The sequence below is a fragment of the Camelina sativa genome, chromosome 14, assembly GCF_030686135.1.
Source record: "Camelina sativa cultivar CO46 ecotype springtype chromosome 14, ASM3068613v1".
Classification (NCBI taxonomy): domain Eukaryota; kingdom Viridiplantae; phylum Streptophyta; class Magnoliopsida; order Brassicales; family Brassicaceae; genus Camelina; species Camelina sativa.
In genome coordinates this window covers 2,508,389-2,533,372 of record NC_141893.1, presented here as the reverse complement: position 1 = coordinate 2,533,372, position 24,984 = coordinate 2,508,389, and the positions used below count along the sequence as shown (strand labels likewise).

At 36.6% G+C, this 24,984-nt stretch overlaps 5 protein-coding genes across 8 annotated transcripts; 2 read left to right on the top strand and 3 right to left on the bottom strand.

The window, feature by feature from the left end:
- Positions 1-5,107: 5,107 nt before the first annotated feature.
- LOC104739204 (glycerol-3-phosphate acyltransferase 1-like) lies at positions 5,108-7,371 on the top strand. Its single transcript, XM_087484145.1, has 2 exons — positions 5,108-6,112; positions 6,330-7,371. The coding sequence occupies exons 1-2, from the start codon at positions 5,246-5,248 to the stop codon at positions 7,197-7,199; spliced, it is 1,737 nt and encodes a 578-aa protein (XP_087340271.1). The 5' UTR covers positions 5,108-5,245; the 3' UTR covers positions 7,200-7,371.
- Positions 7,372-7,599: 228 nt separating this feature from the next.
- On the bottom strand, positions 7,600-9,313 carry LOC104739203 (uncharacterized). The gene is made up of 4 exons (XM_010459478.3): positions 8,977-9,313; positions 8,567-8,766; positions 7,948-8,384; positions 7,600-7,852 (listed from the first exon to the last, which is right to left on the bottom strand). The coding sequence occupies exons 1-4, from the start codon at positions 9,134-9,136 to the stop codon at positions 7,813-7,815; spliced, it is 837 nt and encodes a 278-aa protein (XP_010457780.1). The 5' UTR covers positions 9,137-9,313; the 3' UTR covers positions 7,600-7,812.
- Positions 9,314-9,400: 87 nt separating this feature from the next.
- On the top strand, positions 9,401-10,816 carry LOC104739200 (uncharacterized). Of its 2 annotated transcripts, XM_010459474.3 has the most exons (3): positions 9,401-9,535; positions 9,828-9,900; positions 10,446-10,816. In XM_010459474.3, the coding sequence occupies exons 1-3, from the start codon at positions 9,451-9,453 to the stop codon at positions 10,456-10,458; spliced, it is 171 nt and encodes a 56-aa protein (XP_010457776.1). In that variant the 5' UTR covers positions 9,401-9,450; the 3' UTR covers positions 10,459-10,816. The 2 variants fall into 2 exon arrangements, with proteins under 2 accessions (XP_010457776.1, XP_087340272.1); XM_087484146.1 differs by lacking the exon at positions 10,446-10,816 and having other exon boundaries at positions 9,828-9,904.
- On the bottom strand, positions 10,697-12,013 carry LOC104739201 (uncharacterized). 3 transcript variants are annotated; one of them, XM_010459475.2, is made up of 2 exons: positions 11,892-12,013; positions 10,697-11,356 (listed from the first exon to the last, which is right to left on the bottom strand). In XM_010459475.2, the coding sequence occupies exon 2, from the start codon at positions 11,320-11,322 to the stop codon at positions 10,936-10,938; it is 387 nt and encodes a 128-aa protein (XP_010457777.1). In that variant the 5' UTR covers positions 11,323-11,356; positions 11,892-12,013; the 3' UTR covers positions 10,697-10,935. The 3 variants fall into 3 exon arrangements, with proteins under 3 accessions (XP_010457777.1, XP_010457779.1, XP_010457778.1); XM_010459477.3 differs by having other exon boundaries at positions 11,886-12,009; XM_010459476.3 differs by having other exon boundaries at positions 11,802-11,942.
- A 97-nt stretch (positions 12,014-12,110) lies between these two features.
- LOC104743170 (callose synthase 7) lies at positions 12,111-23,762 on the bottom strand. The gene is made up of 41 exons (XM_087484144.1): positions 23,001-23,762; positions 22,694-22,794; positions 22,390-22,502; positions 22,207-22,294; positions 22,005-22,115; positions 21,771-21,923; positions 21,586-21,675; positions 21,407-21,498; positions 21,155-21,278; positions 20,495-20,629; positions 20,331-20,407; positions 20,159-20,249; positions 19,818-19,940; positions 19,621-19,738; positions 19,145-19,529; positions 18,866-18,926; positions 18,546-18,627; positions 18,415-18,464; positions 18,259-18,345; positions 18,056-18,160; positions 17,866-17,960; positions 17,688-17,769; positions 17,443-17,606; positions 17,211-17,334; positions 17,005-17,108; positions 16,740-16,851; positions 16,510-16,661; positions 16,234-16,343; positions 16,037-16,156; positions 15,885-15,953; positions 15,539-15,728; positions 15,347-15,458; positions 15,038-15,160; positions 14,846-14,964; positions 14,654-14,737; positions 14,334-14,446; positions 14,036-14,265; positions 13,145-13,942; positions 13,003-13,053; positions 12,683-12,868; positions 12,111-12,591 (listed from the first exon to the last, which is right to left on the bottom strand). Exons 1-41 carry the CDS (start codon positions 23,233-23,235, stop codon positions 12,346-12,348), a joined length of 5,805 nt encoding a protein of 1,934 aa, XP_087340270.1. The 5' UTR covers positions 23,236-23,762; the 3' UTR covers positions 12,111-12,345.
- Between the last annotated feature and the right edge of the window lie 1,222 nt (positions 23,763-24,984).

Here is a 24,984-nt window from a genome sequence, read left to right as displayed (position 1 = left end):
AGTACATTACTGATCTTCTCTTTAATTACTCCTTTTATTTCATCATAAGTTCTCCCTTACTTACCAATATACTTTTAACTAGTAAGCATTATATATGTCGCATCTTGCGCATGTTTTCATACATGTCTTATCAGAATTAGGCACAGTACAGTCAGGGCGGCCCAGTGAAATTTGTGGTCCAATACAAAACAATTACTTTTTAATAGATTTTATAGATAAAAAAATAAAACTGAAACTAAATCTTAAAATTTTGGAAAATAAGGCTTATTTTTGCAATAAAAAAGTAGATAAATTTAAAATTTGAGGCCAAATCTATAACTTTCATAAAATTGATGCCTATTTTTGTAGTAAAAATATGTTTTGAGGCCTATTTTTGTTACTAAAAATCTCAGAAAATATGGAGGCCCAACACCTATGTGAAGGGCCGGGCCTGAGTACAGTACAAAACATAATGAGAACAAGTTGTGATTTCCTATATATATCCATTGATAAGACTCGAGAGGATGATGCTTTATAGTATATTCTTACATTAAATACTATATACCAAATTTGGTGATAGTAAATTATTACAGTAGCGCCAAGCGACTGCGCAATAAATAATAGTACGACCATGAGCCGTTTTCTTTTTGTGGTCTATCTACAACTTCAATGAGCTCAAATGTACAAATTCCACTTATGATATAATTTGACAGAAAACAACAAAAAAGAAATTGCAGTTATTTCTTACACTGCAAAACTAGATATATATATATCGTCCCATGGATATAGTAATTTTAATAAAATATACTAATCAAAATTTTCTCTATTCAAATCTAAAAGCCAAATAAAATTGTAGTATTTGTTTGTCAAAAAATATATTTATTGGTCTTATCCAAAAACTTTGTCACATATATGAAAATACCTTGATTTGTTAGAAATCGTTATTTTAAAATGAATGTTACAAAATTGAATTCAAGCAGTAGATGAAGGCATTGTTATCTTAAAATGATGGGTTGTTAAATGTTATAAATTGTGTGGTGGTTGTGAAAATCTGTATATATGAGTGGCCAAAAGCATAAAGCGCATGATATAAAGATTAAGTACGTGGAAAAAATCCCCCCCAAAAAATGGAAAAAAAAAAAATTGTTTGTGTGAAGTACTTAAGCAAAACATCAATGAAATCGGCATGCTCTTAACTACTTCACCAATTTTTATATATTTTCAGCAACATTTTGCATGCACGTTTCTCCTCCGTTTTAGATTCTTTGTTCAATATATTTCTTTATTTTATTTCTTCCAGCAACACAACAAACAATAATAATAATCATCAAAATTAACTTCAAATAACAAATAATTGAAGAAAATATATTTAGTCAACATGCATTTTCTCGTTAGTCACCTACCCGACCAGTACTGTTGTTGCGTAATGCTTGAGGAGGAGACTCTGTTTTCTCGTTTTTGTATTGGGCGGCAAAGTTTTCAAAAGTCGTTGATTTGAACCAATGCATTTTGTTTTTATGGTTTTAACATTTGCTTTGAATGACTAGTTGGTCAAACGGTTTATCTGTGTCAGTGTGTGTTAATGATAGTATTGTGTTATAATTACTGTTAAGTTCAATGTTTTGGTTGATGTCACAAGTCGTGTTCCATTGGCATTTGGCAGTATTGATAACCAATCTTCAAAATGGTAACGTTTATTTTGTTTCCTCTGGTCATTAACTAAGTACTCGACCGACTCAAATAGGGTTTAACTACTCATTTATAATTGAAAAATAGGAATGAACCCCGTGCAGTACGATCGATATGGATTATTTGCAATTGTAAATTCGTTTGTCTCGTTTGTAATTATTGTAAATTTGTAAATAATGACAATAGCCAAAGCGGTAGTAATATAGTATTCATAAGTAGGAAGAATCAAAACCGAGACAGTCCAAAACAAATGCCAAAAAAAGAAAACACATTAAAGAGGTATGGATCTACGTGATTAATATAAATTAATAATATTCGTTACGTGTACGCGTAGACGTAAACGTACGAGCCATTTTGTTTTTATTTTTAAGGATGATGTTATCCACTTCTATGATTCGATAACCTTAAAGATCCAGTTAATGTGTTATGTGGCTATCTCGGTATGTCTCCGTCAACATTAAGATTTTAGGTTTTGTCGCGTCTAAATGACGAACGAAACCATATAAGCAAATCAACGTATGTATGCTTTTGACGTGATGATAATCTGATTTGAGTTTTTTTTTTTATAATTATTATTATCAATTATCGATCATACAGTATTTTCTAATCATGATATATGTTTGAAATGTTTTCGACTGAATCTGGCAAAATAATGTTTTTAGAAAGTGGATTTTAAGAGTTTATACTGGCCTGTAAAGGCCTAACGTGGAAGAAACCTAAAAAGTGTAGAAAAAAGAGTAATGGCATTGGATAGTAATTACGAGGATTACAATGACTACTAGGAGAGAAAGTCAACAAAAAATTGGAAAGTTGGGTAAAACGAAACCTGACAATAGAGAGGCAGACTCACACGAGGACGTAAGTTTCAAAGCAAATCACCAAAACAAGTTTTTAAGTTTATGCTTTTATGCATCACCTCTTCCAGTTCACATTTCTCTATGCCTTCATCAATTTCATTTACTCTTATGTCTGCAGAGTCATTTATTGTTTGACTTTTGCTTCTTCCATTCCTGTACACGTCGATACTTTTGCTTACTCATATATTGATAATTCATAAATATGGCCATCAGGCTAGACCGATTAAGATTTCGAATGGTTATCACGAAGCATGCATGGATTGCGTGTGGTTTATAGAATATGGTACAAAGTTTGTAATTTAAAATAAACTGACAACTGTTAAGTGTCGAGATTTGTCGACGTGTATAAGGGATAGGAAACAAATAATGATAAACATCATTTTTTCCGAATCAAACAAGATTTGCAGTACAATGGAAGATTTAATGATGTTTACTGTGATTGCCGACAAATGCGATATGTTAATACTATTTTTGATGTTGACACATCGATATGTTTGGTAATTTATCTAATCTAAAATTATAGAGGTGGGTTTTACTCCAATGGTCCTCTATTCTCACTTCTAAAATAGAGATTGCTATTTTTTTTCATTTATTTATAGAAGAACCCTATTTTTTTTACAAATATTCCTCTATAAATAGAAGAAAAAATAGCAATCTCTATTTTAGAAGTGAGAATAGAGGACCATTGGAGTAAAACCTACCTCTATTATAGAGAAAAAAATAGGGAAAACCATGGGAGATGGTTTTAAGTTTGGTTCAATTATAATTAGCGAAAGTAACGAGACCTGTATGATGTATATATAGGTAAGGTTGGACTTGGACTAATTGTATCTATTGTGATTTTGGACTGTACTTGTATTGCATGTTATATACTATGATCATGACATAATTAGTGGCTTGTCTCAATTTATTCGTAAATGTCATTTATGTTGGTTATAATCAAATTCCTGTACGGCTGTACCGAAAAAACTTGGATTAGTAATTTAGTTGATGACAAAAGAAAAATAATAATACCAAGTTTGTTAATTTCTAAAGAACATGTATTCTTTTCCTAAAGTATTTCCAAGGTCAAGACATTTACAGTTTCATTTACAAATACAAACAAAAAAACAAACGTAGAGATTTGTAATCTTCTCAAACATCACAACAGCAAAATAGGTTTACGATAAATTTTGTTAAAAATTGTTTGGACGATTATTTATTTATTTATTATTTTTTTAATGTGTCATAAGAAAATAAAAAAATAACTATTAATTATGTCACCTCTGAGACTTATCAAATTTGCACCACCCATAATTATAGGCATCAACATATGTTATTTTTCAACAAAATCAATAAATCATAACTTAAAAAGGAAAAAACACTACATTTTGAAAAGTAAGCAAATTTGTACGTAAAAAACCAAAAAAAGAAGGGCCGGTCACCAACTGCATAACCTAACTTGTAAAAGCTCTTCTATATCTTTGGAGTTGGCAGAAAACAAAAGTGCAACCTTTGAAACTTGGGGTTGAAGGGGGAATCAAATTAAAACATATATACGCGTTTAATACTGAGCAATCGTGTTCACATATAATGTTATGTTCTTGAAGACATTTGGTTATAGATTCGGGATATTATCTATACTGATCAATGTATATATAAGTTTTATATCCTTCGATTAGGTTTACTGTAATCCACTATGAAAGCAGATAATATGAATAATGGTTGACTAAGACTGCATGCGTTTTGACCTTTTATTGATAAAAGTATTATATGTGGGGGTAAAACATGACATTTTTTCTTCTTCTTAATTAAGGATAGTGGCAAAAACTTGTTTCTTTTTGGATTTCTTTTCTAACGTATATCTCTCGAATGATTGTAGTGTAATGGATTAGTATGGTTGAATCAAGTTTCTTTCTTTTTCTATATATAAAAGCGTTATAAGATAAATAATTACATAACTGAATTTTCCAATCTACTACCTCTCTATAGACTATAGATAGGAAGTCAAAACATTAAACTCTTTTAGTTTGTGAAAGAAAAAAAATAAAAAATTTCTTACACACATTATATTAAACTAAATAATTGATCCTAATTTTAGTAAAATATGGGACTCTCTAGACTCTTTGAGGTTTCACGTTTTTGTGTGTGTGGCCTTTAGCAATTGCTTTTTTTGGTAACACGATGCAGCATTGATCTCCCCTAGAGGCTCCAAGTGGACCTGAGAAAGCAACATTCAACAGTTTTAGTAAAGAGGCCAACTTCCATCATACACATCATAATATAATACTGCAACGTAGTTGATAATCAATAATAGCCTTGAACTATACGATACTTTATCATCTATACTATGCGTATAGGGTAATGTATTGTTTCATTCTTTATGTGACATCTTGAATTCATGTATGCAAATAGGTTTAGTGATCAACCATAACTTCTTGGGAACAAACACACACACACATTCTAATTTAAAATTTTACATAAAGAAAAAACCATAAACGTTGTGGCATACAGTTAATGCGAGGTGTGTGGGTTAACCAAAATATAAAAAAGTTAAAAAAAAACAAAAACAAAGGGTCAACCTTCACACCACCTTTGCACTCGCCTATCATGTCATCATCACTGACTATATAAATCTCCTATGCAGCCTCTTTGTTTTCTACAACACATTAACTCTTCTATTTCCTTCTCTCTCTCTCTCTCTCTCTCTCTCTCTCTCTCTCTTTCTCTAAGCCATAGCTATGGTTTTACCAGAGGTTCTAGTGATCCTAGCAGAATGGGTTCTTTACCGTCTTCTTGCTAATTCATGTTACAGAGCTGCAAGAAAGCTAAGAGGCTACGGTTTCCAATTGAAAAATCTCCTAAACCTCTCCAAAGCACAAGCGCACCACAGCAATTCTCATCATCAACAACAACAACAATACCAGTACCTCCAAGAGTCTCTAAACCCTCTCTTCCCAAGCGTTACAAAGTACCAAGAGCTCGAAGACAAAAACAGAGCAAGCTCTGTTTCTTCTGATCATCGTGATACCTTTGTCTGCGACATCGATGGTGTTTTATTAAGACAACACTCGAGTAAACACTTCCACACGTTCTTTCCTTACTTTATGCTCGTAGCCTTCGAAGGAGGATCAATCATCAGAGCGATCCTTCTCTTGCTCTCTTGTTCTTTCCTCTGGGCTCTGCAACAAGAGACCAAACTCAAAGTTCTCTTTTTCATAACCTTCTCTGGTCTTAGAGTCAAAGACATGGACAACGTTTCTAGGTCGGTTCTACCCAAGTTCTTCCTCGAGAACTTGAATCTCCAGGTTTACGACATTTGGGCTCGAACTGACTACTCTAAAGTTGTGTTCACGAGCTTGCCGCAAGTGATTGTGGAGAGGTTCCTTAGAGAACACCTCAACGCTAATGATGTGATTGGGACTAAACTGCAAGAAATAGAAGTCATGGGGAGGAGATTTTACACCGGCTTAGCTTCAGGGTCTGGCTTCGTGGTGAAACATAAAGCTGCTAAAGACTACTTCCTTGATAACAAGAAGAAGAAGCCAACACTTGGAATTGGAAGCTCTTCAAGCCCACATGATCACATCTTCATCTCCATTTGCAAAGTAATTCTCTTTCCCTACCCTTTTTAACAAAAATAGATTTAAGGTTAATTTTGTTTAAACTCCCAAAAAATCACACCTTTTTTCGTAATTTCCCACAATAACACGTCTTCATTTCTATTTGCTAAGTACCTTCATTTTTTTTTCCATTTTCGTTACTTTCTAAATTCAAAAAACTAGATTAATGTCACTAAATAAGAATTTTGTGATTCTCCCATAGGAAGCTTATCTTTGGAATGAAGAAGAGTCCATGAACAAGAACAACACATTGCCTAGAGAAAGATACCCAAAGCCATTAATATTCCACGACGGGAGATTGGATTTCTTGCCAACACCGTTAGCTACACTAGCTATGTTCGTATGGCTGCCTATCGGATTCTTCCTCGCTGTCTTCAGGATCTCCGTAGGAGTCTTGTTTCCTTACCACGTAGCCAATTTCTTGGCTTCTTTGTCCGGTGTAAGGATCACTTTCAAGACCCATAATTTGAACAACGGCCCTCCGGAGAAAGGTAGAAGTGGTGTCTTGTATGTATGCAACCATAGGACCCTCCTTGACCCAGTTTTTCTCACCACTTCGCTTGGCAAGCCCTTGAACGCGGTTACTTATAGCCTAAGCAAGTTCTCAGAGCTCATAGCGCCTCTCAAGACGGTTAGCCTTAAAAGAGACAGGAAGAAAGACGGTGAGGCAATGCAGAGACTACTAAGCAAAGGAGATCTAGTGGTTTGTCCCGAAGGAACCACTTGTAGAGAGCCTTATCTATTAAGATTCAGTCCTTTGTTCGCTGAGCTAACCGAAGACATTGTTCCCGTGGCTGTGAATGCTCGAGTAAGCATGTTCTATGGGACAACAGCGAGCGGGCTCAAGTGTTTAGACCCAATCGTTTTCCTCATGAACCCTAGGCCGGTTTATTGTCTCGAGGTTCTGAAGAAGTTGCCAAAAGAGATGACTTGTGCTGGAGGTAAGTCAAGCTTTGAAGTTGCGAATTTCATACAGGGAGAACTTGCTAGGGTTTTGGGATTTGAATGCACCAATCTTACAAGGAAGGATAAGTATTTGGTTCTTGCTGGAAATGAAGGCATTGTGAGATAATAATCCGAATTTTCATTAGGGTTTGTTTTTTTTTTTTGTGAAACAAGTTAAATATTATTCAGGACTTAGATGTTTTATTCTCAATGGTTGATTCGTTTGGCATCGTTTCTATTTTGTAGTATCTCGTGATATAATATTGGAAATGTTTGCTTTATAAAATTTCGTTTCTGGATTCGTGTAGTCCACATAAAATCTCAACCTGTTGCTTTAACGCCATAAATTTCATTACTAGAACGAATGAAATGATTTAATAGTTAGTTGAAATCAATATTAAATGTAAACATGCAATAATAGTATATTCTTTAGGTCAGGAAGATATGTCATGAATGTTCATGCCCCTAAGTTTATATATATCACACATTCACACATCAAAATATTCATTGTCCCATATCACACAACATTAACGTGAACGCCCATATTAATTTCATATCACATCAAAATTTAAATGTATCACTTTCGAAGACATTAATATTCACACCAAGGAGAAAAGGACTACATTTAATTAACTGTTCACACAAAGAATGGTTTCATTTCTTTGGTTCACATCGCTGGTTTCGCTTCACTGAAACTGAAGTGAAGATCTTGATATGAAACTTAAGTAATGCTTGAAGCACTAATTGAAGTTTGCCTCTTTGCAAATGATATATGCGATTCTACACAAGCAAAGCAAAACTTAATGGACTAAGTAATGCTGCAGTGATTAGAAGTAACACTTAGTTAGTGAATATTGATGTTTTGAATACATTACCTTTGCCTCACATGACGAATCTCCTCAAGAATTTCTGCAGTCTGCTGAACCTTTAGATTCTTGGGTTTATCTTCACGATTAAGCACCAAGGATGCAACATTTACAACAGTGACTAGTTCAGCTTCAATTCTGCTAAGCTTCTGGTCTATATTTTCCAAGAAAGATTCATAAGAAGACACTCCTTTAAGGATGCCACCAGTTGAAACATCTTCCAGTACATGATTATCGGTATCGAGAAGTTCTTGGAAATCCTCAAAATTCCTTTCAATAAGTTCACTCTCATCAGAATCCAAGTGGGGCTGGTCATTTTCGTGCCCGTCTTCAGTCGATTTGGGCTTTGGCGATACAATGTGGATTCCACCTGAACTGTTCTCTCCATCCTCTTCGAGATCCAAAGATATATTCCCTATCAGCTGTGTTTCCTTGACAGATATTGCCTGAAACCAAAACCAAGCTAGATAGATTTCTCAGACAATTGAAAACAAAAGAACAACCAAAACTATAACACACTTTCTAATTTCGAGATTCGTTCAGTCTTTCTCAAACAAGTTTATAATACACTAGTGGACTAGGACTGGTGAGACAACAAGTAAGCTCTCGTTTGCTTGTTTCTTTCTACCTCGTGAAGTTTAGAAGAAAGCGTGTCGAGCAACTCAATACGAGCTTTGGCCTTGTCCAAAGCATGCATAACTTTTTTCTTCTGAAGAAGCAAGTCTCTGGCATCATCCTCTTTCCCTGTTTGAACATTCACAGCTGCTTGTTTCCGTAGATTCTCAGCAGCCTCAGATAATCTCAGAAGTCTCAACCTATTACTGTTTGCTGGACCAACAACAACAACAGCAAAAAATTCAAAATTGACATCAATCATTGAATTAACAATGCTAAAACCCACATCCCCATCTTTCAACACTCTTCTTAAGAAATTCACATCTTTCATTCTAAATTCCCAAAACGGCAAAAGAGTAGAGATGATTCACTCTTAACTCATCTCCAATCAAAACGAAGAAGATTAGCAAATAAAGACTCGACCTTTGGCACGAGTGGACTCTGCCTCTGCGTGAAGCCGATCGAGCTGGGAGCGAAGAAGGTCCGAATTGGCGGCAGCGGAGAAGCACCTCGGACTCGTCGGAATCCGCCGAAACCGAGCAACCACCACCGGAGCCCCGCCGATGCTCGTCGTCGTCACCATCTTACAAAAGCAGAACCACACCGGCGCTTGGATTTGGAGAATTGTAATAATAAACAGTTAGTTCTATTGTAAACCCGGTTAGTTCCACAAACCGAAATTGAATCTAAACCGGTCACACAGACTTTTCCAGCTTTGACGTCTCCGTCCAATTTTGATTTAATTAGACACTTCAAAATCTGAGCTTTCAGATTATTCCATTCCTATAGATCGAGAGAACGTGGTGGGGAATTGCTTTGTGTAGGAGTTTACCGGGTAAAATTTTGAAACTTGGATCGGGTGTTCCCAGATTCTTACTGGTAAGGAATCGATCAGATATGAACTGGGTTCAACGCAAAATCTACCTTTACAATGTCACCTTCGGCCTCTACATGCTTGATTGGTGGGAACGATATCTCTTCAGTATCCTTTTTTAATCGTTTCTCTCTCTCTCTCTCTCTCTCTCTGTCTTTCTCATTACTGCTTGATTCGTTTATCTTTAATCGATCTGGTCTTCTGATTGAATATGCAAAGTTTTCATCTTTTACTTCGTTGGTGATTTTATTTGGTGGCACTGAATTCTCTTCTCTTTGTGTTGTCGTCTAAAGCAATGTGGCCCTGTTCAGTCTTAGAATTTTGTTTTGATGTTAAGATTTTGGTAGTTTACAATCTGCTTGCATCTTCTTTGCCATTCCTCAACTTATTTATTCTTCAGATTCTTTGGTGGTAGTCTTGATGTGGTTCGTTATATACAACGGTACACGCTACTTTTCGGAGCTCTACCAGAGGTAAAAAAGACACCTTTATAGGTTGTTTAAGTTTGTGACACCTTTAGGTTGTTAAGTTTTCTCTGGTACTAACTAATCTTACTATTCTCGTAACACTTTTTGGTATAAACATACATACCTATATCTATGTCTCTTTGCGAGTTTGGTCTTATTCTTATATTAGTGGACCTCTGAGGAATTAGTGTAACGATACTATATGCTTTGTGGTGTCATCTTCAACTCTGAAACAAGAGGTCCATGGGCTCTCATGATTACGTAGTTAATGTTTTCCTAAGATTTTTGCATTTTCTTAAACATTATCTTACCATCTCTTGTGCATTTTTAGTTGGGTAGAGATAGCTACGTCAGACCATCTGCTTAATCCTCCCCATAAGTTGTGGAAATTGGAGATAGAGAACGTCTATAGTTTGCCTCATGAGTTGACTGCTGCTTGCGATTTGAATCTTTCTTAGGCTGCTTTGAGAAGCATTTTGAAGCTCTACTCTAATAATATTCTATTTGCACTCGCGCAGCATAACTTACATTTTTTTATCTTCGCATTGCAGGCATTTGACATGAAAACAGGTCTAATTATTTCTCGCACGGTAGAGCATGAAAAGCCTGGAACCTCCCCAAAGGCATGCTACTTGGTTTCAATTTCTGAGATATATATACCAACTAAAACCTCCTTTTCCAGCGTCACCTCTGATTTTGTCAATTTTCCTCCAAAGGCACTAGGACTATTCATCGTATGTCTCTGTATCATTTGTTTGTTCCCATGTTTTCGAAATCAACAGAGCTTATTTATAGACACATAAGATCGCAAGTCTTTCTGTTGTATTTCCAAATCACTTTGATAAATGACCTCAAAGCAATACTACATTATTGGTTTCTTGGTGTCCTATGACCCAGTGAATACTATTACAACATTACAGAATGTTCTTCATCCTTTCGATTACAAATATAGTACATAGTTGCAGGCTACTTGCGCATTACAACATATAACAGAGCATAATTTTAAGAGGGAAACTCTTTTCTAAACATATTAAAACGAATTTAGGAAGAATCAGTAACCCAATCCTTTGGCAGTGAAGACTCGAAGATCTGAAACAGTAGGGCATGATCTCTCTTGTCTGGTTTTCTTGAACCAAATCCTTGACGCAGACCATGTTCAACAGCTTCCCTTCCTTCTTCCGCGATTCTTTTCCTAATAGCTACCAAAGAACTTTGCTTCTCCGAAGCTGCTTCGTCCTTGACATCATCTTCAGTAATCTCTTCTCCACCATCTTTCTCTGGCCTTCCCCACCATTTGTTTGATACAGTTGTTAAACCGCCTGATGGGAATCCAGATTTGAACTCGTCTAAAGCTGCCATTGTCTTAGTCAAATTAGCGTTAGCCCACACATTGGACTTCCCCCCACTCTTGTTTCCACCATGCTGCATCTTCGTCCTCGGTTATGGATGATGTTAGAAACCACTGTAATCAAGAGAAACATGAATCAAAGGGAAAGAAAAAGGATACTAGTAAGCACCACTGTTCACCATTAGCTAATCTGGGGAACAAGACTTAAATGTGATCAAGAAGAAGACTTAAATGTGATCTTGAACAAAACCGCATAGAGAAAAGGTATGCAATCTCAAAAAGCACCAAGACACATTACAGTAACGCTGCTACTCTTATGAACAAGACCCCAGAAGCTTCTAGAATCAAACATCGAGACTCAACTCAACTCAATTCAACTCAACACTTCCCGAAATCAATATGTAAGGCACCAGATCTGAAATCAGACAATAGTTCCCTAAACGACTCAAACGTTTGTTGGGTTTCAGAAAAGGCCAGAGCTTTCCCAATTTTCATACCCAAAGATTGCATTAAAACCCTAATTTCCATACGACTTTTTGCATCCAAGATCACCACCTACCTAAAACGTGAGCTTTGCTTAACACGAAGTATCTATCAAAGTACGAAACATTCGCTAGAGATGATGGAGGCACCGCATACGTACACATACCAAGAAAGGAGGAGGTTTCCTTGGAGATTCGTTTCGTCTAATCTACGGATTTCCTCTACCGAATGTTTTTTTGTTTGTACTTTCTCTCAGGCGCTCTCTTTAATAGTTTGGCTTTGACTGTATGTAGATGTTTTTAGAACAGAGACAAGGTTTAAAGTGTAATTTTGCATTTAACTCTGATACATCCTTTTGGAAAAAGACAAGAAGCAGACAAATTAATGGTTAAAAGCTTTTCGAATTATGTCCAAAGGAATTGTGTATACATCATCTACTTGAACAAATGGCCTAGGCTGAACAACAACATTTACTACGAGTGTGAGGTCTTAATCTCAGGTGGTCTAAACATCTTTTTCTATGATCTCAGAGACAATTAATTAAACAGCAATAACAGATGAAAAAGAATGAAGATGAAAGAGAAAAAATGGAGAAGGAGAAGAAGAGAGCGGTTAAGCCACTACTTGGTGGAAGGTGTCTCTTTGTCTTTCTTTCCGGCAAGAATCATAGAGATCTGCAGACCGCGACTGAAGGCTTGATTAAACAACAATCTGGTCTGGAACTCAGACACAAATGGGAACCAAGACAAGACCGCAATGGGTGTGAATATCAGAAGCCCCATTATGTACTCGTAAGCTCTCCCTAGCTCTTTAACCGAGTCCCAGAATCCTAATCCTTTGAACACGCTGCGCAGCGCTTGCCCGATCTTCAAAAACATTGCAACGGATTAACAAACTTATCCTTCTACTGAAAGACGGATTAATTTTTGGGCAGCTAAGAAATATGTGTGGACTTACAAGAAGAAGAGCCCAACCAGTAGGCAAGAAAGCGAGGATGGAAGCAAAGAGATCTGCGATCGTGAGGCCGCAAACTACAAATAATACAGTCATGACTGACAAGAAACCAAGGAAGAGAAGCGCCTTGAGAATCCTGAACATAACCTGAAAATCTGTACCAAATTTCCGTCTACCCATTGATACCATCTGTCAAATGGTCAAACAACACAATCATCAATGTGGAAGAAACAGATAAACCATTTGTTTTAAAACCATCGAACAGACTTGGCTGATTTGGAAGTGGGTGAAAAAGCTCAAAAAGATTTGTTTTCGAGCATTACCTTTAACACAAGAAGAACGGCCAGCAAGACAGCCCAAGAGAGTCCATAAACCTTAAAAGAAGAAAGGTGCAAAGTGGTTGGGGCTTTTCAAAGAGGGAGGTATCAAAGCTTATGCGAAAAAAAAGAAGAGAAAATACTATACCAGAAATGTTGTGTGCCGGTGAGCGATGTTGAGATGGTAGACAATTCCATACTGGTAAAGGAGGAAACGCAGTGCGAGAAGTATCTCGAGAACCCTTCCTCTTAAGTTTGTGTGCTTGAGGTGTTCTTGCTCTGTATCCCACCATGATTCCCAACTTTTGTCAAGAACTATTCCAATTCCACCGCGGTTTCCCATCCATCGTTTCCAGTCAGTCCAATCGTCCACCGTCTTTTGCCACTCAAACCCAGATGGGTTGAATATAAATGGCGCAAACAACCAAGAAGTCACCAGGAACCACATTGAAAATGTGATGTAAATGTAAAGACTTGAGCTACGGTATGAACTTCCATAAACTTGATACACAATTAGTAGTATGACCAACTCCAGTCCCTTAACAAAGTGGCTTCGCGAGTATAACCTATAGTTTTCCGCAAATTTAGCATGGAAAACAACAAACCCTCGACCAGTTGCTCGGTACTTAGAGCCTCCATGCAAAATCGTCCTTCCAAAGTAATGCGCTTTTGTTCCCAGCTGAAACGTGAAGAAAACAGAGGCAAGCTGAAGCTGCATTATGATGAAATCACCCAAGGCCGTCCGGAACCCTTTTTCTAGGCCAATTTCCATAACCATTGGTAGAACCATCAAAAAACCTAGCTGAAAAACAGATTGGGCTGCTAATGCCTCCTCGAGGGCTTTGGACTGATGTACAGTTGCACTTTGCAGGATCTCCTTTTCCAATCCGCTCAAAACCAGATAAAGACGCCCATAGAGAAACACATATACCGTGAGCACCGTTATCTGAAACATAAAAGATATGTTTTTTACTTTTCTGAAAAGTCCAAGATTCCTACCATAAGTGTACGGCAGTGTTACAAGAGGAAATAGCCATACCATGCTACTGAAATAGAAACCAACTGTGGTGAAGTAGAATGAGAGCATCCTGTAAAAATCAAACCGGCGTCCAAGTCGGTAAACGTCACGACTAAGTGTTTGTTCTCCATTACCATTCGCAACTTTGGCTTCAAAAAACGAAATCTGATTCATCCCTACATCACGCCCTTTCCCTGCTTGAATATACTCGTGATGTGTGATGTAACCCCCACGAAGAGTTGAATTGTACCCTGGATGTTTACCATAATTAGCCATTACAAATATACAAGAAATAATGTTTGTCAAGAACGTTCTGTACCTGCAAAGATATCTTCGCTTAAGTTTATTATCTTTGAAGCCTTGCTAATGCCTCCCCTCGTGATGTGGAAGATTCTATCAAATATATCAGGATGGCCGTAATGGAAACGCACCCTGTAAAAGAATCGTGAGTAAGTTTCCAAAAATTTCAAGCTAGTCTTCTTTCCAGAAGAAAAAGATTCTAACTCTAAGATAATCTATTAGGTTTGATAATGCAGGGACTGCTACTTTAAAGTCAGATTTGAAGCTACAAATAGGAAGAATATATTCCCTAGCTATATTTAAAGTCAGATTTGAAGCTACAAAGAATAGGAAGAATACCTCAGAGGATTTGCTAGAACACGTTGACCAATGGTTACAAAACTTGTTTCTTGATTCGACATGAACCAAGCTAGGGATGAAACACTGCAGGGTCAGAAAGAAGTCAGACGAGAAAGACATAGAATATTCAATACTTTAGTGCCAAAATTAGGAGACATGTGCATTAAAATCAAGAACAGAAGAATCTCACACCTTCCGGTAAATATGTGTTCACGAATACCCAAAATTGTAGGATTTCTCTTGCCACGTCGACCTTCATCAAATTCCTGTAGCACATTTCTCATTTTGAAAGACTCTTCAAAGTAGTTGTCCTGAAATGGAAACAGGAATGAGAATATATTTGGAATCAACAATATAGTTCAGGGTTAGAGAGACGAAACCTACCTGATTCATGTCTATGGTCTGGAGTGCTTCGCCGCGAGTGAAAATGATGGCATGATTTTGATTCTCCGGTTTTCCTTCGCCAATTTCAGTGGGAGGGCCGGGAAGTTTGATACGATATATTTCCTATAAAACCAAGAACAAAGTTCAGGACACAAAGTTCAGGACACTATATCTGAGTCCTACGTGGGACTGGCAATAAATAAGTATTTATAAATTTGATAAGTTTTTCGTTGCGATCTAAAACCAGGTAAGCAAGGACGTGGACTATATATATATATGAACTTGTGAATATAAATTGCCTTTGCATACCTCATCTAATTTGTCACATCCTTTGAGCAACACAGAGTAGAATACTTTTTGTGATTTTCCATTAACTGTCTCCTCCCTTTCATCTATATAGGCAACACGCAAGGACGGATACCTAACCATAATATGTATGATTAAAACTAAGCTAGAAGAATAAGTATGAATTTTTTATTTCAAAGAGGAGAACTTTCTTACTTTAGCATGAGCTGTAAAATGTTATTGTAACAACTCCGGTCCCGGCTTTCACTTGACTTTTTCTGGTTCCCATAGACCTGACATGACACGACATATGTGAATTTTAAATCTGCAAGAGCTCGTGCACGGTCACTAAAAGCCTTTTGATCATCTTCATTTGATTCTGAGGGAATATAGCCACCATTGGTAGCTGCAAGATGAAAACATAGTTCATAAACAAAGTTTCGTCGCAAGCAAGATTAACTTTACAAAAGTTATTTGGAAGATACTTGGGCAGATAAGGCCAGACCACAAAATCTATAAGGTTAAAACATTCAAATTTTGAAAATGGATAGCAAGTACAAACCATTTTCTCCAGTGTATTCCTGGAAACACTGAAGTTCGAGAGCCACTCTGTAGTACATCATTCCCCTAACTAGAAATAATAAGGAATATTAGGGGCTCAAAGCGAATACAACATATTGTTGAAGAAAATCCTACAGCGTTCTGATAGTATACCTGTCCTTGAAAGGGTCTGGCCTCTATAAGATACCCATTGGCGGAGTTGCTCTGCCTTGTCTTTCTCAGATAAATTCCGTTTCACATCATTTATACGTTCACAATAATTTGACCATTCCTCTGTTATGCAGTAATTTTCATTCAGTAAACTTTAACTTTGTTGTAAACACGCACAAAAGCACCAGATAGAAGCTTACCAGGATATATCCTCTGGAGGTAAAACAAAATAGTTATTCCATCTTCGTTTTCCTTGTTCAGTTCGTCCTCCGAGTAGAGAACATCCTCTTTGTAGTAAGGAGTTAAGACACTACACATAAATTTTGGAAATCAATTGTAACTTGCTTTCAAGTAGTATTCTCCATAAACCAACAGAGAACAAACTTGGATCATGTCTCGGACCATTCTAACTTTCATTTATCAAAGCTGTGAGAGTCAATAGTATTTTTCACCGGGTATTAAGCTAAAACATGTACCTAAAGGATAACATGTCACGAACTCGGGGAGCATCTGGCATATTCATGAATAAGGAATTTGCAAAGAATGTCATACGACGACGAGCTTCCAAACTTTGAGGGATATTTATTGCGGATTCTTTAACAGTCACAAGTAACAAAAGTCTTACAACCTACAAAATTAGAAAGAAAGAATGAGATCTAAAAGCAGAATATATGGCTGTTCAAATTAGACATAAAAAATCGACTACCTTTTCCCTCCAAGATATGTTCTGAGTCAAACGAAGATCTATCTTTTCAAACCTTTGTTCTTTTTTGTCGCTTTCAATACCACCACTCTGTAAATGAGCCCTTTCAAGGATTCTACAGGTAGAATGACAAAGCATGTTTAGGGAATTTTTTTGGGCCTACGCATTTAAGGATTGTAGGAAACTAGGGAGAAGAAAAACAGAGGAGCTTTTCTTGCACAGAAAATGAGGCAATATTTTACATATGAACTATCAGGACAGGACTTACTCGTGACCATTAACCATAACATCCTGCGTGATGATTTCAATAATATCCTGGAGAACATTGATTATCTGAGACTTGTAAGTTTCATCTTCATCATAATCACTTAGCTGTAAACAGGACCAAAATTCATTTAGAGAGGGGAGTACTAAACACAAAGAAATGGGAAGTATTGGTATTGGACGAGAAAAAATAATCTATATATACATTACCAGGATTTTTAAGAATTTCTCTAGCTTGTCACTGAGCAAAGGCATACCAGTCATCCGGAATTCACTCAAAAATCTGTGTTGTTGGATGCTAATATCTACTTCATAGCAAATCTCCCTTACAATCCTAAATAGAGTGGGAGAAAGAAGTAGTATAGTTAGTAAGCCATCCTCAATTAGGTTAGGAATGGAATGTTGGGGACAATCTAATAATGACAGAGAAAAGAGTCCTCACCGTTTGTCAGATTCATCTTGAAGAAGACCATATATTATGTCTCGCACGGTTTCATAAGCCTCAACCACTGCGTAATGCATATAGTATTCACTTTTAATTTTCTTGAATAAGTCGACGTCCTCTTTTCCCTTGAAATCTTTCGCCATGTCTAATGCTATTGGAATCTATTACCAAAAGGTAAACACAGTTCAACAAGAGAGTTATGGATGGTGTGAAGAGGTTACAGAGTGAGCTGTATTATTTACCTTGCTAGCAAGCAAGAAAGGAGGCCATTGCACAACAGAAACATCTCCAGAAGACGAAGGTACAAGTAGCAAATCTCTTTCCCTACACACCAAAGAAGCAAAGAACACGAGTATGTTTATGAAATGAACTTAGGGGGCAACTGATGAGTCTATATACTAGAGAAAAAAGTCCTCAAACCTATCGCTGATCAGATCTTCATCCCGCATAGTAAGTATGAACTTATTCCACATCTGTGAGAACCTTGCTATGTCCTTTTCGTCCACCGTTTCGTCCTGCATTACTCAAACATTACTATTTCACCCACAAAATGAAATTTATTGGCATACACGTCTTATCCCCATTAAATTTGTATGTGTGCGACTAATACCAGGTGCCTTCTCTTTGCATGACCTAGAGGTAACGGAGTAAGTTTAGTACAAAAAGCATTTGGAACAAATTTAAATCTGGACCGCAACATTCCAAGTGTCCGTATCTGCAGAATGATAAATGGAGGTTAAATAACTAAGAAAAAATATTACATAAGATTCTCATTTATAAACTTTTGCGTACTAATAAAAGCGCAACAGTTACCTCCCCGAGATGGCTGAAGGCTCCATAAATCCCACCAAATAGAGTAGAGAATATGGCATACCATATTTGCGTATCCATAAAATAAACCTGAACATCAATTAAACTTCAGGGTATTGGAAATATTCTTTTTTAAGTTATTCAATCAAGATTACTTACCAAGACAATCGGACCCCATATGGATATGATTACTCCAATGTTATGAGTGGCTGCATGAATATCATATACGTTAATATAATAAAAACAGTTAATAACAGTGCATGAGGATGCTATGAATAAAGGATCACTACCATTTGGAAAGAACTCGTGCCACTGGTAATTTACGACATGCATATCCCATATTAGCTTCGTTGGGTTGACAAGTGGTAATATCTGTCCAGGCATCAACAATAATAAGTAAATGTTAAAGTATAACTGCAACAAAAAGATGCTTATAGCAAAGATTTAGATCATAGTTATGGCTACCACCTGCCTAATAGACATCATAAAGTGAAGGATTAGAATGCTAAATGAGGGTATGGTTTATTGTAGACATGTAAATATGAGAGTCTACAATCATCAGCAGAAAAAAAGATTGAGTTATAAGTGTCAGCACAAGAAGCTAATTCACCTCCACATAATAGCTGAAGGCGAGCTTGCTAAGTAACAGCATGACCCAAAAGAATGTATACCTAAGACCATATGAATTGAGAAGAATTAATCATCTGGAAGCATAAACAAAGTTGTAACCAATATTATCGTACCATATCCAGTGTGCAGCAAGAAATTATTTGCAACAATAAAAACAAAGCATTCAGAAAAAGAACAGCAGCTTGCTAGTTTTCTCTCAGGAGAAAAAGGATTAAGATTAGAGAAGATAACTACAACGAATAACATCATTTTTTCTTACTTGAAAAGTGCAAACATTTCTTCATGCATGCCTCTGCCAACATACAATTTTGGCTGAGCCCACCACATGATAAATGTGACAATCCGCATGTTTGATCGCTCCATGATTCTCCGCAGAGGTGGAAGTAAGAAAAACACAGCAGCCAAAATATTTGGTAAGACATATAAGGCAATAGCATAGTCGTATAACGACTGATGAAGCCAACTCCCAACCCAGTTGCTGAAGAACTTTATTAGTCCAGTTGGATTCTGGACTGACTTCGAGTAAGTAATTGGCAACATGATGGCCCACATGGCTGCCATTAAAAATTTTGTGATGTACCGCATAATTTGGGAAAACTTTAGGCTCTTCCAAGCACCAAAACTAAGAATCAAATCCAGTGTCGCTGCATTTCATTAAAGAACAAATGGCTAAGCCAAAATGGTATAAACTTTAGCATATGGATAATGTCAAACTGAAACAGAATTAAAAGTTACCTTGTAGAAGATTAAGAAAAGCTGAAGTGATGAAGATGGTCAATACGTTTCTAAAGACATCCTCAGAAAAAATGGCAAGAATAGATCCTGACGGGTGCCATGCAACTATTATCATAGTCTGAAAAATCATAGAATTACTACACATATTTATGTAACAGAGCAGAAGTGGAAGTGAGAGTTCTAATCTGCAATCCTACCTGTAGAGACAATATAAGGAACATCCACATTCGGTCGAAACTTCGATAGAGGTTCCAAAACGTGCGAGCTTCAACAAAATTAGTTTTGGGTTTCCTTTTTCCATGAGTGACTTGGTCATGTCTCTGCAATTAATAAAAACTCATTGGTAATTTTCATACAGGATGAAAACAAAAGTATACTGGGTTCAACTAAATATGGATGATCGATGCAAGTAAGAATTTGAATATACAATAGGCTAGTCAATCTATCAAATGTTTCCAAGGTAATGAAAATGTCCCTATTAAAGATAAAGATTAAAACCATACTGCATAAAGTAGTAATAAACACACAAAATTAACACCTGATTCGGAAGTGGTGAGATCTCATCAGTGTGGATGAAAAAATCTGCCTTAAAGTTCATTGGCCATTTCAGCCTAAAACACCTCTTATCCCTGAAAATTTAAAATGAATGTGCTCACATAGCCACACTTGTCTAATATATATACATAACAGATCAAGCTAAGCTGACTCACCAAAAGTACTCATTCAGATCATCGTAGTTTCTCCATTTTGAATGGCTTGCCTTTCCCATTTTGTTTCTCCTGACTTCCTTTTCTCACAAAAGAAGCTGCTTTTCTTAGTAGATAGAAGCAATATGCAAGGAAAAAATATGGTACTGGTTCGGAAAGTTACGTACCTTACGTAAGACCTGGTAGATTGGTGTTATAACATTCCTTAAGAATGCTTCTTCGTCTGGTGCACCTGCCTCATATGTGTCCCCAGTTACCGGGTACACATTGCCAAACAGAATTCCATGGACTTCATTGGCCATCTACACAAGAAGATTTAAGAAAACAACATAGTTACTTAAATGTATGCCTACTGCACTAGAGATTCTTAGAAACATTTCGACATATTGGCCATAAAATCTTCCAAGAGAATAGTATGAGAATACATTGAAGGACTTCTCATTTAGGTAATCTCAGGTAGACATTAAAGATATGCAAGCATCATGACAAGATTCCACATCATTTTTGAATGTCTGATCATTACCAACTAAAATCATGTAAAATAGGTAGGCAATGTAAATACGCATTTTAGGTGTGTGCGTTGCTATTTGCTTGTCATCTAGAGAAATTTTTTATTCTTGGTTCCTTCAACCTATTCTAATCAAATTTCTGGTAAGGTCTGCAATTCAACTTCCTTAGTTTGTCTTCCTCAACTTACATACTCATTGATATGCTTTTTAAGCTTGACTTGTAACGGGATTTTGATTTCAAAGTTTATTTGAACTAAGAGAGAAGCATCATATAAACATACAACACGAAAGGAAGAACATTGAACTTATAGAACCTACGTTGTGGAAAATGTAGCAAAGGCATTCAGGCATGAAGCGGACATTTGATGCTTCACCCCATATGAGAAGATACAAGCCAATGTATAGAAGGCTCAACTGTTGTTCATCGCAACCTGGAGGGAACCTGCAAATAAGAAAACCATCCACCAGTGGCCATAAATTTTAGAGTAGGAGAGATGTAAGGGAAATAATGATTGAAATCCCAGAAACGCTAGTAAGTTGATGAATGAAAGTGAAGATTATTTACAATACCTCAGATAAGATTCACACCGCAAATACTTGCACCACGATCTATAATTCTTGAAATACTTTTCCATCAACTTCCTCACGGTGCTAGGCTTCAACTAGATTTTCCTTTAAGTTAGTAAACTGTACGCAATCTCTTTCAGAAAAGGAAGTTTTAAGGTCGCCCACAGAGTTCTGAAATTTACCTCGACATAATTCTCGAGATCCCTCTTTCTCACATCAATGTTGGCAAGTAGCAGTATGAGATGCTCCCTCTGATTAGCTACATTTCCTCGCTTTCATCATGAATGATATGAAAACTAATCATGAGACATGTCATGGAATACAAACTTAAAGACAAAAAGAGCAAAGAATGAAACTTGAAAGTTACCTGAAAACCAAAAACCAAAGCAAGCCACTCGAGAATATCATTAAAAGATCTGCCACTTTCTCTATCCACTTCCTCCAGGTTGGTCGAGCCTGAATGAAATCTTGGCCGAGGAAGATTTTCCACATTACAGACAGCCAGAATTGCGGCCTTAATCTAAATTTTAATGGAAAAAAAAACATCAGTGAGAGATCAAAATGATGAACAAGTTAAGTAAGCAAAATTTGCACATGCAACCTCAGGAAGTTCCATCACTGCGGTTTTAGCCCCTACAGCATAAAGCGGAAGAATGTTGTAGTGCTCATATTGTTCCTTCTTTCTTTCAACTTCTTCAGCATACCTACGGGTCTACATTCCAACAATAGCAAAATGTCAAGTAACACAATTACGGTCTTCATGATTATATATTATCCAGGGATGTAATGGAGCACTAATTGACCTGTTCATCTATTCTTGCTTGAGGAACCACTGTCTTTAAAACATCATATAAGACGGTCGCTATCTGGTAAAGCTTGGCCATCTCCTCCCTATAATGACAAAACCGAGAGAAGCAAAAGCGTTTAGAGACATCATTTAATTCTTTCTCATGTAAAGATAAGAAAATATAAAGAAGAGATCTCACGGTGTCTTTTTCCCTTCTCCATCTTGTATATTATTCTCATAAAACTTCTGATAGTACATCTGAATTTCTCTCGGGTCACTCTTGGCCAACATAGGTTCTGTAGTCTCTTCCTCCTAAAAAAGGAAAACAAAAGTCAAGAACTACAATCTCAGGATACATCCAAATGTAAGGTTGTCAAGAAAATTGTTATTGAGTTCACATTTCGTTTAGGCTTTAGACACAAAACTAAAACAAGCATTGCCTAATCTGCATACTCTAATTTCATCAAAAGAGAAAAGCATATCAATCATGTAATCAATATTACCTTCTCTAATTTGTGCAATAGATAGGTCTTAAATTGACGGACGCCTCGTCCACTTGATGTTGGATCCATTCTATGAGCCTTCTCAAATGCGTGGAAGCGACCTAATGACAGAAAATATAAAGTAAAGTAAGAATCTTGATATTCACATTCACAGCCACAATACTTCCCGAATGCATTCAAGAATTTAGTTATACGAATAACAGAACCAATCACAAATCTCATACACACACTGCCTCTGTAGTCAAGTAACACTGTAAACTGATTAAGTTCCAAGGTACCAACAGAGTGAGAGATAAAAATGACATACAGAGGTAAGCAACCCTTGGGTTATCTTCTTCAACATCATTAGCAACACGAAGAATGGGAGCAATGGAAGCAAGAGAAGAAGGAACAAGCTCGCTATCAATAGCACTTTCATCTTCGTTAGGATGATCAATCATCATGGTCCCAGCTCGAGTCATCCTCCGAGAAAGAGACCGAACAGGCTGCATTTGAGGCGGCCGACCATCTTCACCACCTCTTCCACCACTAGTACTCGCCATAGCTGATGATCAATCACAGATTCCTCTTGGAAGATTATCTTAATACCCATCTTCTTCTTCGCCCCCCTTTTTGTGGTTATATATGTGTGTAAGAGGGGAAGCGGGAATAGGAGACGAGGATAAGATTCGTGGAGTGGGGTTTTGGGTTAATGCGATTGCTCTACCAGGAAGAAACGAATTAAGGAATTGATGATATGTCGTCGATTTGAATCTTCCTTTACACACAGAAAAATAAATGATTTTTTTTTTTTTTAACTTTCAGCGGCTTTTGAGCTGTGGGCTTTTTTGCGATAAATAGGGTACGAAAGCAAAACCCAGGACGAGGTTTTTGAATCCCCCTTTTTGAACTAATAAGTAGACGTAGTGTGTGATTTTTAATGACCTTTCTCTTTCTCGGGAATGTCTGGAGAATTGCTTCTCCGGGAGTCAAAGCGGAGGAAGAAGACGGCCACGTAACGGCTATAGGGTCTCTAGCTACACTACATGTCGTTTTACGCTTTTGATATATAACAACGTGACATTATTGTGACACGGAACTGTAAACAACGGGGTGTTTGTGCTTGTATTGTAATTTGGGGATGTTCTACCAATTGGACCACACCACTATTAGTTGGGCCGACTAATGGGGGAAAAAACCCGAAAAATACGCCATCTAATATTTTTTCCGGCTGTTTAATTACTCTAGTTATTAAATTTCTTAAAAAATATCTGATTAAATTTCCGTTGTCTTTAAAAACCTTCATCTTATTAATATTGGTAGATCCATACGTAAAGACATAACAACTCTTAACTAAATGTTAACCAGAATTAAAATTTAACCCCCATGTGTTTAATTAAAAAAGATGTAATGACACTGTTACCCTTCTTCTTATCTTCCACAAATCGATTTCAAGTTTGAGAGAGATAGAACCCTAAATTTTCAAGAAATCAGATTTGGTTTGAGAAAATGGTTAGCTAATAACACTCAGAGAAAATGTAATCTCCACACAAACACAAACACAAACACAGTGTGCATTAATCACAGCTCGAGAAACCCAGATTTTTTTTTTCTTTTTTGTTTAAAGTAAAGCCACGATCTTCAACCTGACTAAAACCCAGATCTTGCTCAATTAAATAAAAGAAGAAGGAATCTCAAGTTTTTTTAATTAAAGGGACAACTTTAAAACTCTCTTCAGCAACGACCCATAAGAAGATCTCAATTGAACGAAGCTCACACTTCTTCAAGTTACAGGGAGGGATTAAATTAATAATAAATAAAAAATGAGAGGTTTTGAAAATTCAGCAATGGCGATCGAATCATTTAATACACCACTCTCTCGAAATTGCAGCACGAAAATAAAATACTCGTGGTGAACTTTGGCTAACCATTCTCTCAAACCAAATCTGATTTCTTGAAATTTTAGGGTTCTATCTCTCTCAAACTCGAAATTGATTTGTGGAAGAGAAGAAGAATGGCAACAATGTCATTAGATCTCTTTCATTAAACACGTGGGGGTTAAATTTTAACCCTGGATAACATTTAGTTAAGAGTCGTTATGTCTTTACGTATGGATCTACCAATATTAATAAGACGAAGGTTTTTAAAGACAATGGAAATTAAATCAGATATTTTTTGGGAAATTTAATAACTAGAGGAATTAAACGGCCAAAAAAAATTAAATGACGTATTTTTCGAATTTTTTCCCTTTACAAAAATGTATTTGTTAAAGAGAAGTAAAGAAGATGGAAAAAATAACAATAAAGAATAAT

What these genes read in the sequence shown, in the direction of transcription:
- LOC104739204 (XM_087484145.1), top strand. Translation starts at nt 5,246, where the DNA reads ATGGTTTTACCAGAGGTTCTAGTGATCCTAGCAGAATGGGTTCTTTAC. An exon ending in TCTTCATCTCCATTTGCAAA is followed by an intron (nt 6,113 to 6,329) that starts GTAATTCTCTTT and finishes ATTCTCCCATAG; the next exon opens with GAAGCTTATCTTTGGAATGA.
- LOC104739203 (XM_010459478.3), bottom strand. Translation starts at nt 9,136, where the DNA reads ATGGTGACGACGACGAGCATCGGCGGGGCTCCGGTGGTGGTTGCTCGG. An exon ending in TTTCTTCTAAACTTCACGAG is followed by an intron (nt 8,385 to 8,566) that starts GTAGAAAGAAAC and finishes TTTTGGTTTCAG; the next exon opens with GCAATATCTGTCAAGGAAAC. An exon ending in ATTCGTCATGTGAGGCAAAG is followed by an intron (nt 7,853 to 7,947) that starts GTAATGTATTCA and finishes TTGCTTGTGTAG; the next exon opens with AATCGCATATATCATTTGCA.
- LOC104739200 (XM_010459474.3), top strand. Translation starts at nt 9,451, where the DNA reads ATGAACTGGGTTCAACGCAAAATCTACCTTTACAATGTCACCTTCGGC. An exon ending in GTGGGAACGATATCTCTTCA is followed by an intron (nt 9,536 to 9,827) that starts GTATCCTTTTTT and finishes TTTATTCTTCAG; the next exon opens with ATTCTTTGGTGGTAGTCTTG.
- LOC104739201 (XM_010459475.2), bottom strand. Translation starts at nt 11,322, where the DNA reads ATGCAGCATGGTGGAAACAAGAGTGGGGGGAAGTCCAATGTGTGGGCT.
- LOC104743170 (XM_087484144.1), bottom strand. Translation starts at nt 23,235, where the DNA reads ATGGCGAGTACTAGTGGTGGAAGAGGTGGTGAAGATGGTCGGCCGCCT. An exon ending in ACATATCTTGGAGGGAAAAG is followed by an intron (nt 16,662 to 16,739) that starts GTAGTCGATTTT and finishes CTAATTTTGTAG; the next exon opens with GTTGTAAGACTTTTGTTACT. An exon ending in GTTCTAGCAAATCCTCTGAG is followed by an intron (nt 14,447 to 14,653) that starts GTATTCTTCCTA and finishes ATTCTTTTACAG; the next exon opens with GGTGCGTTTCCATTACGGCC.